We start from the raw sequence: 15,214 nt of genomic DNA, 5'->3' as shown, positions 1-15,214 counted from the left end.
AAATGTTTACCTATCAATTTTATGTTTGTAATATAAAAGTTAATTAAAACATACTAAAAGTAAAAAAAAATTAAAAAAAAAAAAAAGGTAAAAATTATCCAGACACCTTATGCGTGCAAGACCTTTTGAAATTTTAGATACACAATACAAGTAAAAAAAAAAACTATTGAAACTTTTTGGGTTTTTTTTTTTGTTGTAATTTCATTTAGGATTTTTTTGTATTTACTACCTTATAAATACACCACTTTTGTATTTACTACCTTATGAAATTTTTATTTTAAATTACTACCTTAAAGTTCTAGATTTTTTGTATTTACTACCACTTTACAGTTTTCTCATTTTAAAATTGAGATATCTCTTTCGTTTCTTAATCATTTTGAGTGATTCAAAACCCATTCTTCTCATTTATGTTTAAGGATTCCATAAGGATCTTGCTTTTAACATTTTATAAAAGAAAAAACTAATTAAATTTCATTTGTAAATTTTTAAATATGTAATGAATTATCAAACGAATTGTTTTGAAATGTTATTCACAATGAAATCCCTATAGAAAAAGAAAAATAATGAACTTTGAATCACTTTAAACGATTAAGAAACGGAAGAGATATCTTATTTTTAAAATGAGAAAACTGCAAAATGGTAGTAAATAAAAATAATTTGGAAGTTTAAGGTAGTAATTTAAAATAAAAACTTCATAAGGTAGTAAATACAAAAGTGGTGTATTTTTAAGGTAGTAAATACCAAAATATCCTTTCATTTATAAAATTTAGCATCTGAAATACGTTACTTGCCATCACCCGTTGCGGATCGCCACCACCAACAAAATGCAAGGTTTAGCAAAATGGTGAACATACTCCCTCCGTATTTTTTTAGGGGTTATATACACCACTTGCAACCGTATTTATTTAGAGTTATCATTTCTATTTCTGGTTAATTTTCTACCCAGTCACAAATTATTTGAGATATCTTAATTTCCTATGGGGCCACTACTACACTAAACTCCCTAACCTACTTTAATTACAAGACTTTCCCACCCTCTTTGTTTATTACTCCCTCTTCTCAACTCTTCTTTCTTAATACTTCTGTCAGTCAACGTATAAATTTTTATATAGAAATTTATGGAAAGTCCAGCTTGTGAGTTGCAACAACTGGTGTAGTTTACCTCCCCAAACTGTTTACCCTGTTTTGATCGCCCTAACTCTAACTCCAACTCCACAAAAACAATCATATCCTCATTACTGTCTGTGGCTGCATTTTCACACACCACTGAGCTACGATAAACCAGGATATTTCTTGTTCACATCTATTCAACTTTTTTTTATATGAACATACTTTAAAAAAAAAAAAAAAAAAAAAAAAATGAACATACTACTCAATCACATTATGAACATTAGACCTCTAAATTAAGAACATATATTATAACGAACATCAAACTTTCACAGATAGGGAGATAAGTGAGGTAGATCAGATTATAGGAAGATCTATTAATCTCAAGAGTTTATGAAGAATCAATTTATGTCTCAGAAATTTAGCCATAGCATTTGGAAATGACAAGAACACACTGTGGTACCAAAAAAATTATAATTAGCGAAAAAATTCCAAACAAAGACAGATTAGAAAACCCTCTCAGTTCTCAGTGTAGTCTTTACACCTGTTTTACAATACATACTACTATTACTACAAGCATGGTGAGCCGGAAACGACTATGTGACTATTGTATACAGGGTTTTCCAATTTGCATTCCCTGAACCTTCAATTTTAGACTAGGAAAAAAAATATTTTAATTGTTATCCTGGGACCAAAAAATAAAAAAAACTGGTACATAAGGCAAAACTGAATTTCACTGAGTAATGAAATGAAATCAATCACAGACAAAACTAGCAAGATTCCATACTTTGAATCATCAGGCATCATCTTCTCTTTGATTGGGGGCCCCTGCAAGCCAACCCCATACACCACCAGAACCCTGCTTCTGCTTTGCACTGAGGGCTGCTTGTTCAGAGGCTGCCTTCTGTCTACGTAGGAGTTCTAGTTCCTTCTCCAGTTGCTCCATTGTTTGTAGCTTTTGCCGCAACTCAGCAACATCAACCTGACAATTCAGTTATGATCAGTAATCAAGTTTATTATCATAAAAGTTGTTATTATGTTCAAGTTCTACGTGAATCTCGGTAATTATGTTCAAGGACACCGATAAGAGCAAACACGAAACCTTTTATATTGTCTTACATATTCAAGTATCCCAAGGTGTCAGCTGATTATAAATTTTGTATTGATCAGAAAATTGTCAAAACACCACAACGAGCTAATTTGACCTAATCACTAGTTTACAATGCAACGTCTTATCAACCTCACCGAGTCACTGGGTTCAGTGGATTGGAAAATCTATAGTGTATTTTTAAGGTTACATTAGTTTCCCCTATTTTCGTCTAGAAATGTTCTAATAAAAACAATGGGAAAATAACAGGAAAAGGGCACAAAATCAGATATCCAAAGCTTTTTCCTGTGTTTTTCAGTCAGCCATCGACAAGAGATGGGTATCTATCTAAACATGGTTTAAACATATCTATATCCAAGACGGAGGTGTGAAAAAAATGTTCCAGAACATACAAAACTGCAAAGATATTAATTCAAGCGGAACAATGGTACAATGAACCAAAACAAGTCTGGTATTACATACCTCAAGCTTAAAACACCTAGACTGCTCTGCAGCAAGCTGACCGCGTACAGATTGGAGCTCCTGCAGCACAAGGTTTTCAATTAAAAAATGAAATAAAACATAGAGTGAACCCATGTCTGAAGTATCATGCTAGAAATTTAAAAAGGTCTTGAAGATTTACTGCACGAGGTGCCAATAAATTAGGTTCCTGTACACAATTACCATGACATGGCTTTTGAATCTTATACCAAGAACCAAAAACAAAAGCTTCTTATATACGGGAAAAAAAAATCTATATTGAGAAGTAAGAGTTCTTTTTGTCTGGCCATCTTCATTTGGACAGGCTGCTAGCTTAAGATCTCTACCGTTTTCTACACTCAAACTGTACAGAGAAAACAAATCCCAATTAAAAACTGGAACTCCCCGATACAAAAATTCGGAGCTGGTGGAAACAGAAGATAGAGAACACTAGCCGACCACTGAGCTACAATAAACCAGGAGGTCGCACTACCAATTACTAAAGCACATGATTAAATTACTCAAAAGCTTACTCTTCTTCCTTTATGAAAGGGAGAAAATAAAATTAAGAGCCTTTCTCCATTGGTCCACCAACAAGTAGAACTGATTAACAAGCTCCACCTACCAAAACACCTGGATCAGCATGACACTAATATATCCAGCTCTCTAGAAACAGTAACAACTATAACACTTTTTTTTTCTGATTACAATCCTCTCCTGTTTCATTATCTTTATTCATCAGTATAATTTGACATAAAACAAAATTATCGGCATAACTTCTCCATGAAGCTTACCTCTGTCAAAGAGTAACAACAATCTGCACAATCATTCTTAAAAGAGAGGATATAAATGAGCAACAAAAGACAAATATATGTAAAATGATAATGGAGAAACAATGACCTTTACAAGGTCGCCATTTCGATTTTCAGCTTCTGCTAACTCTTGCTTCAACTGTTGACTCTGCGATTTTTCCCTACTTAGTTCAGATTCCAGCTCTTGATTTTCTTTCTTAAGAGCTGTTATAGAACGCTCTCCACCTTCCTTGTTTTTGATTTTCTGCACAATATGCAGAAGCAGCAAAAGGTATGTTGAGATCTAAGACAGCAGATAATCGAACAGAATGACTTGGCTACTATTTCTATAGGAAAGTACAAAATTCAGCAAATAGTCACTGGGAGTTGCTGCATGAAATAGCTTTTAAGGAATATTGGACCCTTGAAATTAGAGGGGGAGGGTAGTCCCAGAAAATTACCTCCCCGTCAATATTGTCCACTACAATTTCCCTAATTTTTCCATCTTGTCCTGCATCAAGTTCAGATTCCAAATCTCTAGTGGCATTTGTGGCATTATGCACAGCAGAGACACTGTCAGGTACAGGTGTTTCTATTATCTTGGACTGCAAGCTGGATTTGTGGCTAGGTTTGAGAACATGGACCTGACAGAAACATAAGATATCAAGATAAGTTGTACATAGAAAGATACATATTCATCGAGTTACAAAATGAGACACTAAAACAGTGGAGGAACATACTGACCTCATTGTTGTATCGACCATTATAACCTCCAAAAGCAACTAGGACGTCTTCCCCATTGTATGAGCCCACAACCAAACTTACACCCTGAAACAGAAGCAAAGGTATGACATGTTTCCCTGCTTAAAGAATAATGAGAATAAGTGCTGTTTCCCACAGAACCATCACATGACTCAACCCTGACAGTGATCATATTGGTGCAAAATAGAGTGAAAACCTATAGCACTTAATGATCTCAAGCTACAGAGTTATAATTCGGACAACTACATAAATGGTCAGGTGTGTTGCTATAGAGTCATACTAGTGTTTAATGCATGCTATGCGTGGGTGACAATTTGTATAAATATTGCAATTTTACACTTTTAACTTTTAAGTGTAGAAATGTTAAATATTCCTTAAAATAAAGTTTGGTATATATTTATAAATATTAACATTAACTGGGGTAATATATGTACTTTATAGGGGGGACACCAAAAAAGTCAACCTCGGGTGTTCTCTTATAGAATAGAGATGCCATCAATAGATCATCACAGATTCTATGATAAAGCGGGTACATCAGAGATGGACTAAAAGTCATATCATCAGTAAGAAAAAGTTACTTGACCTATAGTTAAAAAGCAACCTGGTTTCCATCAAAACCCGTAGAACCGTCCTAAATTAGTATAAAGGTCAACCCCAAGTTTGTTTAATAGATAAACCTGATATACCCGAAATTCCTTCCCATCTACATCTGAGATCAGATCATCCACCAACTTTCTCACTACTTTGTTTTTTTCCCCCTTTCCAAAAGAAGCTCAGCAATTTCCATGGGTAGAAGCAACATGTCTAAAGATGCAAAAGTAAGACTCTGTACATAAGACTTCACCTATCTTGCAACAAATAAGGGAACTTACTAATTCTCGAGACAAATATGGTATGTACTTTTATAAATCAAGAAAAAATAGTAGTGCAGTGGACAGTGTAGTGAGGGTTATGATTTCACTCGTACAGTAAGCAACTCACCTCACTAGCAAGGGAAACACGTCCTTCGACTGAAGTGACAACAGACCAGACAAGTGTCGACATATTGAGAACAACAGTCTCAGAGGCACCTGCCAAATACAGCAACAAAATGCTAAAAGAACTGTCGGGGAAGTCAATATAGTAGTTCTCATATTGAACATAGAAGAAAGCCATGGAAGGAAAGTCAGCTGAATGCAAGTAATGTTTAAATATGGAACTTCTGAAAGAACTATAAAATTGACAAAAACGTACCACTCTTATTATCCCCTCCTCCGACAATAAACCAATTTTCTCCAACAGTCACACCTGCATGTCCAGCTCGTGGAGTTGGTATGTTGCCCTGTTGGGTGGGTCTCGACCATTCCATCTACAAGATCAAAGAGGATAAAGATGCAGCAAAGCAAAAACATGCAACATGATACATCACTGGCAATCAAAGAAGTGAAGACTTACTGCTTGCAAATCAAGAACATGCAAATCATTGAAGCAAGCAGCATGAGAACCACCACCAAAAATAAGGAGGTAACGTTCTGCATGTACTGCAGCAGCATGATCAGACCTTGGAGAAGGAGGTGCACCCCTACAATAACATGACAAAAAGTATTAAACTAGTAAAAAAGCCAACATAATTTCTAAATCTGTGCCAAAAGACCCAAACATATTACAGTACTAAACAGAAGTTTATATATGTACAATGCATATAAAGCATCCAGTACAATGAGATGATGAATATAGAGATATGTCATGTCTTCAAAAAGTTCAGTGTCGAAATCCAATATTGATCAATATTTAACATACGCATTTCATCCGTGACTTAAACATCATTTGCAGATCATATTAATCAGAACAAATTCACAAACTAACGAAAAATAAGCTTGCTTTTAAAAACAACCACTTACAAAGCATCAAATTCATCCCATGTCATGGTTTCCAAGTCAAGAAGGTGAAGATCATTTAAGAGAGTTCTGCTTGCATTTTGACCACCAAAGATAACTAAGGTGGAGCCAACCACGGTAACAGAATGACCCCCACGCGATATCTGCAACAAATACATGGTCTTAGAAAAAGAAAAAGAAAAAAGCTGCACATATTATCAAGCACTAAGTTTAAGAAGACATATATACTCAACTATTTCCTTCTAATGCCTTCTGATTCTTCTATTTTCAGCATTCAATAATATAATTTGAAAGGAAAATAAAAGTACCAAACTACTAAGTGAGAACAATGATATGAAAACTCGTCATGAAATTGGGTACCAGCTAAAATAAGTCAGTTAGACTTCTAACTTTTACACACTTAAAACTTCAACCAAAAGACCCCAGCATGACATACAAAGTGCATTGCTATTTGATACTTAGAGATCATAAGTCAGATGGCATGACTGAAATACACCCATAAGAAGAAGAAAAAAAGAGAGAGAGAGAGAGAGAAAAAGAGAGATAAAAAGACCATGTAAGACCTAATGTGTGACCCAATGTTAAGATTAAGACCATGTAAATGAAACAAGAAACTATCATGATGTCCCTATTTACCACATTATTGGCCCAAGTTTCATCAGCCAGATATCAAAATAAGAGTGTTAATATATGTACCGGTGACTTTCCGTATGTCTTCAGGATTGACCAACTTGATGTTTGCGCATCAAAAACCCTCACTGTGAATAAAAATGGAAAAAAAAAAAAAAATCAATTGTGCATTACTCAATAATAATTAGATTTTAGAGCATTGAATTTTCAAGGCTTACTAAAAAATTATTCTGTTCTGATATAAGAAAAGCAAGAAGTTAGGTGCTTGCTCATTTATCATGGATATATCACAACTTCACAGTTAAGTGACAGGCAATGCATTACAAGGTCTATTCGCTTTTAAAAAATTGACAAGGATCGGGAATTGCGGAAACTAGCATTTGCATGTATATGTTAAAAATCTATTTATTTCTTCTAAAAACTGAAAACCAGTGTCAACATTAATTTTACTTTCTTTAAGAAAATAAAAATATTAGTCACAAGAAATAATTGCAAAATCTATCAGCAAACACGGGGCTAACCAATAGAAAACACTGAATTTCACAGAAGCATGAACCTGAAGTGAAGCAAAGAAGAGTTTCTATCCTGAAGAAGGCCTTCGTCAGTTATATTTCAACAGACACAACCAATCCACTCAAACCGCAAAACCTACACAAGACCTATATGTGCGTGCCTGCAGAATATTTTCTGCTCCTCACCTCCCAAATCAACATCTCTAGTTCTTCTTTTTAACATCTCTAGTTCTTCTATTTAACAAGTCCATATTTCCCTCCTCCAGCCAGAGACAATTCCCCTAAAAACAGCTCGGTTAAGAGTGAAAGAGTAAACACAGCACTGAAGGACTTTGAATCCGCATTTTTCATAAGCCTCGCCAGCTAAGGGATTTCACTATCTTATCTAGTAAGTCTTTTGACAGTCACCAGAAAAAAAGCACCATATCTAATTCTTTCTCCACATGTTAATTGGCATTGCAAAGTTTCCTACAGGTGAAAGCTATTACTCTGGTAGCAGGAGAAGATCACAGAAAAACAATCTGATTCCAAATGCAGTAGGAGACATCTCTCACAGAATAATCGGACCACTGTGTTGAAGCATTTATCAACTGTGGACAAAATTCCTAATAGCACTTTAGTAAAGACAAAGAGGTCCGAATTGTATGGCAGACTGCTCCCTTTGTGATTTTTGTTGGTGCTATGATTGGAAAGGAATGAAAAATATATTTCCAAAGCAGAGCTTTGCTTCAGAGAGAAAATATTGATCGGATCAGTTTATTCAACATTTCAACCCTCTAATTGAAGATAAGCTTCTCGGCCTTTCTTTCACAGCTGTACAGCACTAGAGCATAATTACAGCTCACTCGAAAAAACTAACTTTACCTGCACCATGTATACCCAAAGATCTTTCCATATAATGTTCAGATAATTCTCTCTCTTACTGCAATATTCCAACCGAAAACAAAGGTAGTCACCACAATCCTTCTTGTAGACTAAACAGACTGCCTGACTATCTATGATAATAAGCACAGCCCTAGAGAAGACCAGACATATAGGGAGAGAAGGGGGCCCTCTTTTTGTTTCCGCCTTCAGTGTAATGATTTAAACTATTAAAAGCCAATCCTTAGAGGCAGTTTTCAAAAGACTGCATTTAAACATGCAAAGAAGCAGATGATTATGGGTTTATATCCCAAAAAAATCAATATAAGTAGAACCTTGGATTGTCTCGGAAAGATCCTTAGTATGCCCAGCAACTGAGAGAAGCTTGTTTTCCCATGATATCTGCATAAACCAACAGCTGACATCAACTTTCCTCTGCACTGTTTAGCGACATCATATTTAGGAAACAACTTTGATACTGACCAACGTGTGACCTGCGCAGGGGATAGATGGAATACAAGATTGCTCTTCTGGCGTCTCAGTCCCTGTCTTGACTTCAACTCTAGACCAGGTCCACGCTCTCAGATCTAAAACCTATAATAGAAATCAAGTTAACAAAATACAAAACATAAGAGTGGGCTACACAAAAAGAAGGATTTGAACCTAGTAAAGAGAAAGGCAAACCGCTGTAGGTCTGTAAACAAGGATACCTGAAGATCACTAAGATACCGGCCATTGTGATTTCCGCCATAGACATACATCTTCTCCCCTATAACAGCTGCTCCATGCTGCAAGTACAGAACCCAACCTTTACAACAAGTTTCGAAACAGAAATAGATAGATCCCTACCATCCAACCCTCTCAATAGAAGGAAGCGCATGTAAAATAAGTGATGGAAAAAAAGCACCGTGATAAGCCAATACCTCATATCGAGGTTTAGGTCGTTGGCCGGAAACGGGGGGTTCAACCCATTGGTCGTAGACACTAATTGATCCAAGACCTTCAGAGACAACATCCTTATCCTGAGATTCCACTACAGCTCCATTTTCGGAGGAAACTGTCTTTGTCTCCGGATAAGCATTGCCATTCTCAACGATTTCCTCACTCTTTGAATTGTGCTAAACAAAGGGGGGAAACAACATACATATAAGGATCTAGAAGAAGTATAAAGTAATAAATATCAAATTGCAGATGGAGCATTGTACTGAATAATTAAAAAAGGGTGTCACGCTTAGTTGTTTCGTCTTTCTTAAAAGGGCGTCACGCTTAGTTGTTTCGTCTTTCTTTCTTCAGCTCTTAAAAAGTTATGGAACTAAAACACACCAAGTAGAATTTTGAGTGAATATACAATCACTCCGAGGGTAAAACATTTTCCAAAAAAAAACAAGGGCAGCCATATTCAAGCCTAAATAGTAGCTTGCACCAAGAATTAAAGACAAGTTGCAAGGTACTGATAACTAAAAAGGCAGCTAAAATGCAATTTCTGAAGAAGGGACTTTGTTTGTTGTTTAGACTTTAGAGTGTAAAGTTAACTTAAGCATGATGTTGATTCAGGTGTTTAACATATGGCTATATACATATAGTCACATCAAACAGTCAGTATATTGATGCCAACAACACCATGAAATGATGGTTTGTGTACATGTTGGCTTTCTGATTTATTCATGACTTTATCAATCTCCAGGAATTTTCATTGAAGTTCCAACCTTCAAATGGCACCCTACTACCCTAGCTTACACAAATAATTGATAAAGACATCCACAAAAAATGGTACTCCCTCCGTCTCTTTTTGTTTTTTACGTTTTCCTTTTTGGGTATTTCAAAATGTTCTTTACATTTCCTTTTATATTATCACATAAATAACTTAGTATTCTATCAAAATTTGTGTCCAATCATTATTTTAACCAATCAAATTCATTGGATCATTTAATCTCTCACACTTTTCAATTTGGACATTAAATTTTTCTCATTTCCCAATATCAGAATTTTGATAAAAGTGAAAACATTATAAATAAACGTAATTCATCTCGTTTAAATAAAAAAATTGAGGGATTTCAATGCAAATAAATTATTCGTTAAAACGCGTGAAAAATAACAAACGTAACAAACAAAAAGAGACGGAGGGAGTACTTCTTTAATACTACATAGACCAGATATGGGATAAAACTGCTTATAGATGTTGTGCAAACATGCAGTGTAGCATGAAGACATGAGCTTTATAGTTAACAGCTAAAGCACATTGCGAATGCGAACATCACACATGTACTTAAGAGTGCAAGAAATTAACTCATCTCAATTGCTTGTTCATGGTTTGAAGCCTTGTAAGCCAATTTTGGTTTTATATTAGGATTTTTTTTTTAACCAAACTAAATTCCACTTAATTGCTAAGGTGTCGTTCGGCATCATTGTATGTTTCTGTTTTTTCGTTTTTTTAAACAAAAATAAAACCAAAAAGTGTTCGGCAAAACTGTTGTATAAAACAAGTTTTCAGCGAAATTAGCAAAACTGAAGCGGAATTAAGCAAACCACTTTTTGTAGTTTTGGGTTTTTCATTTTTCATTTTAGAAATCAGAAATAACATGAACCCAACACTCTAATCCCTGAAAATCTAGAACTTTCTCTCTCATACCAATCAAGTTCATCATCATCTCATCACAAGTTCACAACCGTATATCTTGTTGTTGCCACTAATTATTGCTTCTGCAATCTTGCTTTCCATGGAATTGATGTACGGAGTAGATTCTTACTCGTATGTTTTGCCGTTTTTGAACCAAAATCAAGAAATAATATTTGCAAGTAGAGTACAGAGATTCAATGTTGGGTGGATAGAAGATTACAAATTGAGATTTTTTGTGAGGATTAGAATTTGGGTTTTTTAGTAGGATACAAAATTTGGGGATTTTTTGAGGGTTAAAAATTGGGTATTATTAGGGTTTAGGTTTAATTTCTTACTGGCTTTTCGACATATCATAATTGTTTGATTTAAAGTTGAGGCCAAGTGAGATGGTTTGGTTCATGAGCACTTGAGGGGAAGGAACAGGGGGAATGGAGATTACAGGAGGAACAAGGTTACAAGGTTACAGAGGAGAGAGACAACTAAAGGGAAAATATTATGCCTTTTTTCTTTTGATTTTGATGACATGTGTCGAAGAAATAATCTGCAAATAGTATTACTTTTATCAATCAAAAGACATGAAATTGTAGTAGTTTTTAAAATTTTCATGAAAATTAATAACGGTAGTTTTGTACCAGTTTTAAAAACATATAGAATTAAACAGAAACTAGTTTTCAGTTTTAAGAAAACTGAAAACTTAAAACTAAAAATGATACCGAACAAGGCCTAAGCTATTAACCTCTTACTCCCTCCGTCCCTTTTTGTTTGCCCCATTTTCCTTTTTGGGATGTCCCTTTGAGATTGCATCATACCCTTAAATGGTAAGTTTTTCCACTTGCTCTCTCTCTATCGCTCTCTTCATGGGACCACTTTGCTATCTCATGTGCATTATCTACACCCAATTCTTAATAAAGTGAACTTTGTTCCATGGAGCAATCAAAATGGGGTGGAGGGAGTAGTTAACAAGGTTTGTTTCACTTCTGAATCAAACAAGATTACTTCCATCAGTCAACATAACCACTAAAACAAAACACCCCACCAAATTCAACCATTCAATCCACATAGTACGCAAACATGTATGCTTGAAGAGATAGAGTTTCAGTATCAATGGACTACTAGAGTGAAGTCAAGACAAACGAGGTTGGGTGGAGAGTCTGGTGTCTGGAGAACACAAATTAATACTCCTCCTCAACATCTCATTTTGATTTAGAGTGGTCTTCGTTTTAACACTTTGACAATTTATAAATTATAACTTGCATCATAGGAGTATTAGAGTAGTTGGAAAAAAAATACTGTGTTTCTTGAATCCACAGTGTGTTATTGCATGAGACAAGTGTGTAGGATAAGACAGGGGTGATTCATAGGGTACAACAGGAGTGACTTTTATATCACTAAAAAGCACATTGTGAGGGAGACTTTAACTGAAAAATGGGATGACATTTACCATATCATGGCACGAGATTGTCTTGTACAAGAATTTTCCAAAAACTATATTTGTATGTTCAGGATTTACATAATTTTTTTACACTAATGGGTTTAAATTTTACTTTACAAAATGGAGAGAGCACAAGGTATGCTTATTATACAGAAAATCAGCATACGACAAATTGAAATTATAAAAGCCTAGGGAACTCACATTCATTTGCACATCAACAACTGCGTCCGACTCCACATCTGCTCTTGAATACCATCCTGGGTCTTCTTCCTATTAATAAATAACACATAAAGGACATTGAGTTCTTGCTATGAATTGGAATTTACATTATAGACAAATCTATGCAATTTGGGACCTCTAAAATCTTCACAAATAGGCGCATGGCTTCTGCAGGCGCCATGTTTCCTAGGCCACTCCAACTGATTACATGAAAAACAAAAGAACAAGATGAAAGAGCATTAGAAAAATGTATTAACAGATCCAAGTCAAATACATGGTTTTCAAAGTTAAAAAAAATAAACATATGTCAGCTGTAAACAAGGTAGTTATAAGAACCGAGTGAAAATCAAGGGTGAAAACAGGACCAGCTTGGATAGACCCATGGGCTATGGCTTTTATATGGCTTCCTAGATTTAATATTTTAAATTGTCAAACCCGCATTTAAATCAATAGCCTTTAGTATAAATCACATCTAAGACAAACCTTTTCCATTTGCTTAGCTCAATAGGACTCCAAGAACTTGGTTTCCGAATGTTACATGGTCCAACAGTAGCCTGTAAGCAGAACAAATCTTAATTAAAATCATGAATGAACCCTCACAAAAGCAAAGTTAATCAATAATCAAATACTCTATGAAAAAACATCCAAAACCCTACTAAAATGCATAATCAGCCTACAAATACAACATACAATTACTCAAAACCTTGCCAAAGATCCACAAACTAATCGATCTCCTCTTTATATTTACGTCAATGGTTGCAACTATTTTATACTCGTATATGCTTATGTATTTATTATACAGACATAATGTATGATAAGTGCCAGATTAGAAAACATCTCATCCAGATAGTTTGAACAATTCATTTCTTCCAAAACCTGCCGATTTCTCCCACACATTAAACCAATGCTGATAGTCCACCTTCAAACACGTACGAAAGCACTATTAGTCACTACTGGTGCAATTCGTCAGCTAAGCGTTATAACATTCATCACATCAAACATCTCACTCAAATCCATCACTCGATGAAACCGCCAATCCCCTCCACCCATTGCCATAACAAGATATTTCCACTTAACCCTGAATCCAATAGGCAACGGCTATCTGCCACTCCTAAATAAATAAGGAGTACACGCAACTTCATTTCTCCATTTCAATTGAAAAAAAGTATGGCTTTCGATCTACATCACAAGAATAATCCAATGTCAAACCTAAATTACTCAGCAAAAATCAGGATCGTGGTAGAATTCAATCACAACAATTGATCTCAACAGACAAATTCAAGAGCTGGAATTCCAGAAACACAAATCAGATCCAATTACAATTCAATCAAATCACACAAAATTCCAACACATTTCAAAAATCAATCGAATTGCAGGTAAAAATCCACTAAAATGCCAACCGAAAAAACCAAAATTCCGTGATACGAAAGCAAAAAGAGAAAGGATCAAAATAGAAGAAGGGTGACCTGTTTATAAAGAGCATAGAGTAAAAGAGCGGCTTCATTATTGAACTTAGAGACAACGGCGTTAGAGGCGGAGGAATCGGGAGATCCGGCGAAACCAACGTAAGAAGCAGCGGCGTAGAAGCGTTCAGGGTAAGCGGGGCCAGTGCTAGCCCTCGCCATTGTCGATCACCGGTGGTTGCGGATCGATCACAGTGGAAATTGAAAAATGTGTTCAAGGAGAGTAGTGATGGAGACGATATGAAATTTTGGAGAGAGAAAGAAAGAAAGAAGAAGGAGAAGGGGGTGTTTGGTAATAACAGACGGGGTTTGATCGTTAGCGAGGGAGGGAGAGTTGTTGTTCTCCTTTTACTCCGTATGCAACTTGTCGGCTTACAAAAAATGTATTTTTATTTTATTGGTTTGATGTCGTGTAGAGAGACATGGCAATAATAAGAGGTTGTCTACATCGCTGGTAACCAGCGAAATAAGGACCCCATACCCACTTTAAAAAATAAAAAAAATTGGAAATATGGTCCACCTTTAAATAAATGTGTAAAAGTGTTGTTAACTTGTTATATACTGTCATTTCTAATATAAGTATTGTCATTGTTGTATATATACTGTCATTGTTGTATTAAAATACTGTCACAATCACCCAAAAAAAGGAAATTATGTATACAACTCTAATGAAATATAAAAAGTAAAGAGACCACTTAAATGAATGGATAAAAGTGTTGCATATTAAATGAATGGGTAAAAGTATGTATACAAGTGTTATATAAGTATTGTCATCGTATGCATAAATACTGTCATTGTTGTATTAAAATACTGTCATTGTTGTACTAATTACTGTCATTGTTGCCCATATGTAGTACTTTGTTTGACTTTTCAACTCAAGAGATGAAATTACCACTTTACCCCGGGTATGGGGTAATTGTGCCGCTGGTTACCAGCGATGTAGCCTCCCTCCAATAATAATGTATACGCTAATCGATCAACCATTGATAGTTTTGTATGGTAAATTTGTATGCATGATTCCTCAAAGCAGATGTTATGGATTGTTATTGTTTAATACGAAGTATAAAGCGTATATTGAAAACACAATATACAAGTACTTTTAACTATACTCTCGGATCTTGCGGCGCAAATGCAATCCCCTTGGCGGTGTGTCGGTGACTTTAATGAGATTTTGTATGGGTCTTAGAAGACGGGCGGGAATGATAGGACAGGGTAGCAAATGACACATTTTAGGGAGGCGGTGGATGTGTGCGAGGTTAGGAGTGTTTCGTTTTCGGGCTGCGAGTTCTAATATGATAATGGTAGAGAAGGGGCTGAGAATGTTCAATGTAGGCTTAACAGAGCTCTAGCTGCGGAGGGGTGGATTGAGCTCTTTC

The 15,214-nt window shown here is 35.4% G+C and overlaps 1 protein-coding gene across 1 annotated transcript; it reads right to left on the bottom strand.

The window, feature by feature from the left end:
- Window positions 1-1,567: 1,567 nt before the first annotated feature.
- LOC110786902 (acyl-CoA-binding domain-containing protein 4) lies at window positions 1,568-14,168 on the bottom strand. The gene is made up of 18 exons (XM_021991486.2): window positions 13,842-14,168; window positions 12,859-12,929; window positions 12,512-12,575; window positions 12,358-12,426; window positions 9,031-9,225; window positions 8,818-8,895; window positions 8,591-8,701; window positions 8,443-8,509; window positions 6,801-6,862; window positions 6,108-6,247; window positions 5,662-5,788; window positions 5,461-5,575; window positions 5,209-5,297; window positions 4,210-4,293; window positions 3,927-4,109; window positions 3,575-3,730; window positions 2,678-2,737; window positions 1,568-2,089 (listed from the first exon to the last, which is right to left on the bottom strand). The coding sequence occupies exons 1-18, from the start codon at window positions 13,998-14,000 to the stop codon at window positions 1,904-1,906; spliced, it is 2,016 nt and encodes a 671-aa protein (XP_021847178.2). The 5' UTR covers window positions 14,001-14,168; the 3' UTR covers window positions 1,568-1,903.
- Window positions 14,169-15,214: the final 1,046 nt, after the last annotated feature.

This window comes from Spinacia oleracea, chromosome 4 (genome assembly GCF_020520425.1).
Source record: "Spinacia oleracea cultivar Varoflay chromosome 4, BTI_SOV_V1, whole genome shotgun sequence".
NCBI lineage: Eukaryota > Viridiplantae > Streptophyta > Magnoliopsida > Caryophyllales > Amaranthaceae > Spinacia > Spinacia oleracea.
The sequence above is the reverse complement of the archived record's forward strand: the minus strand, read 5'-3'. Positions and strand labels throughout refer to the sequence as shown.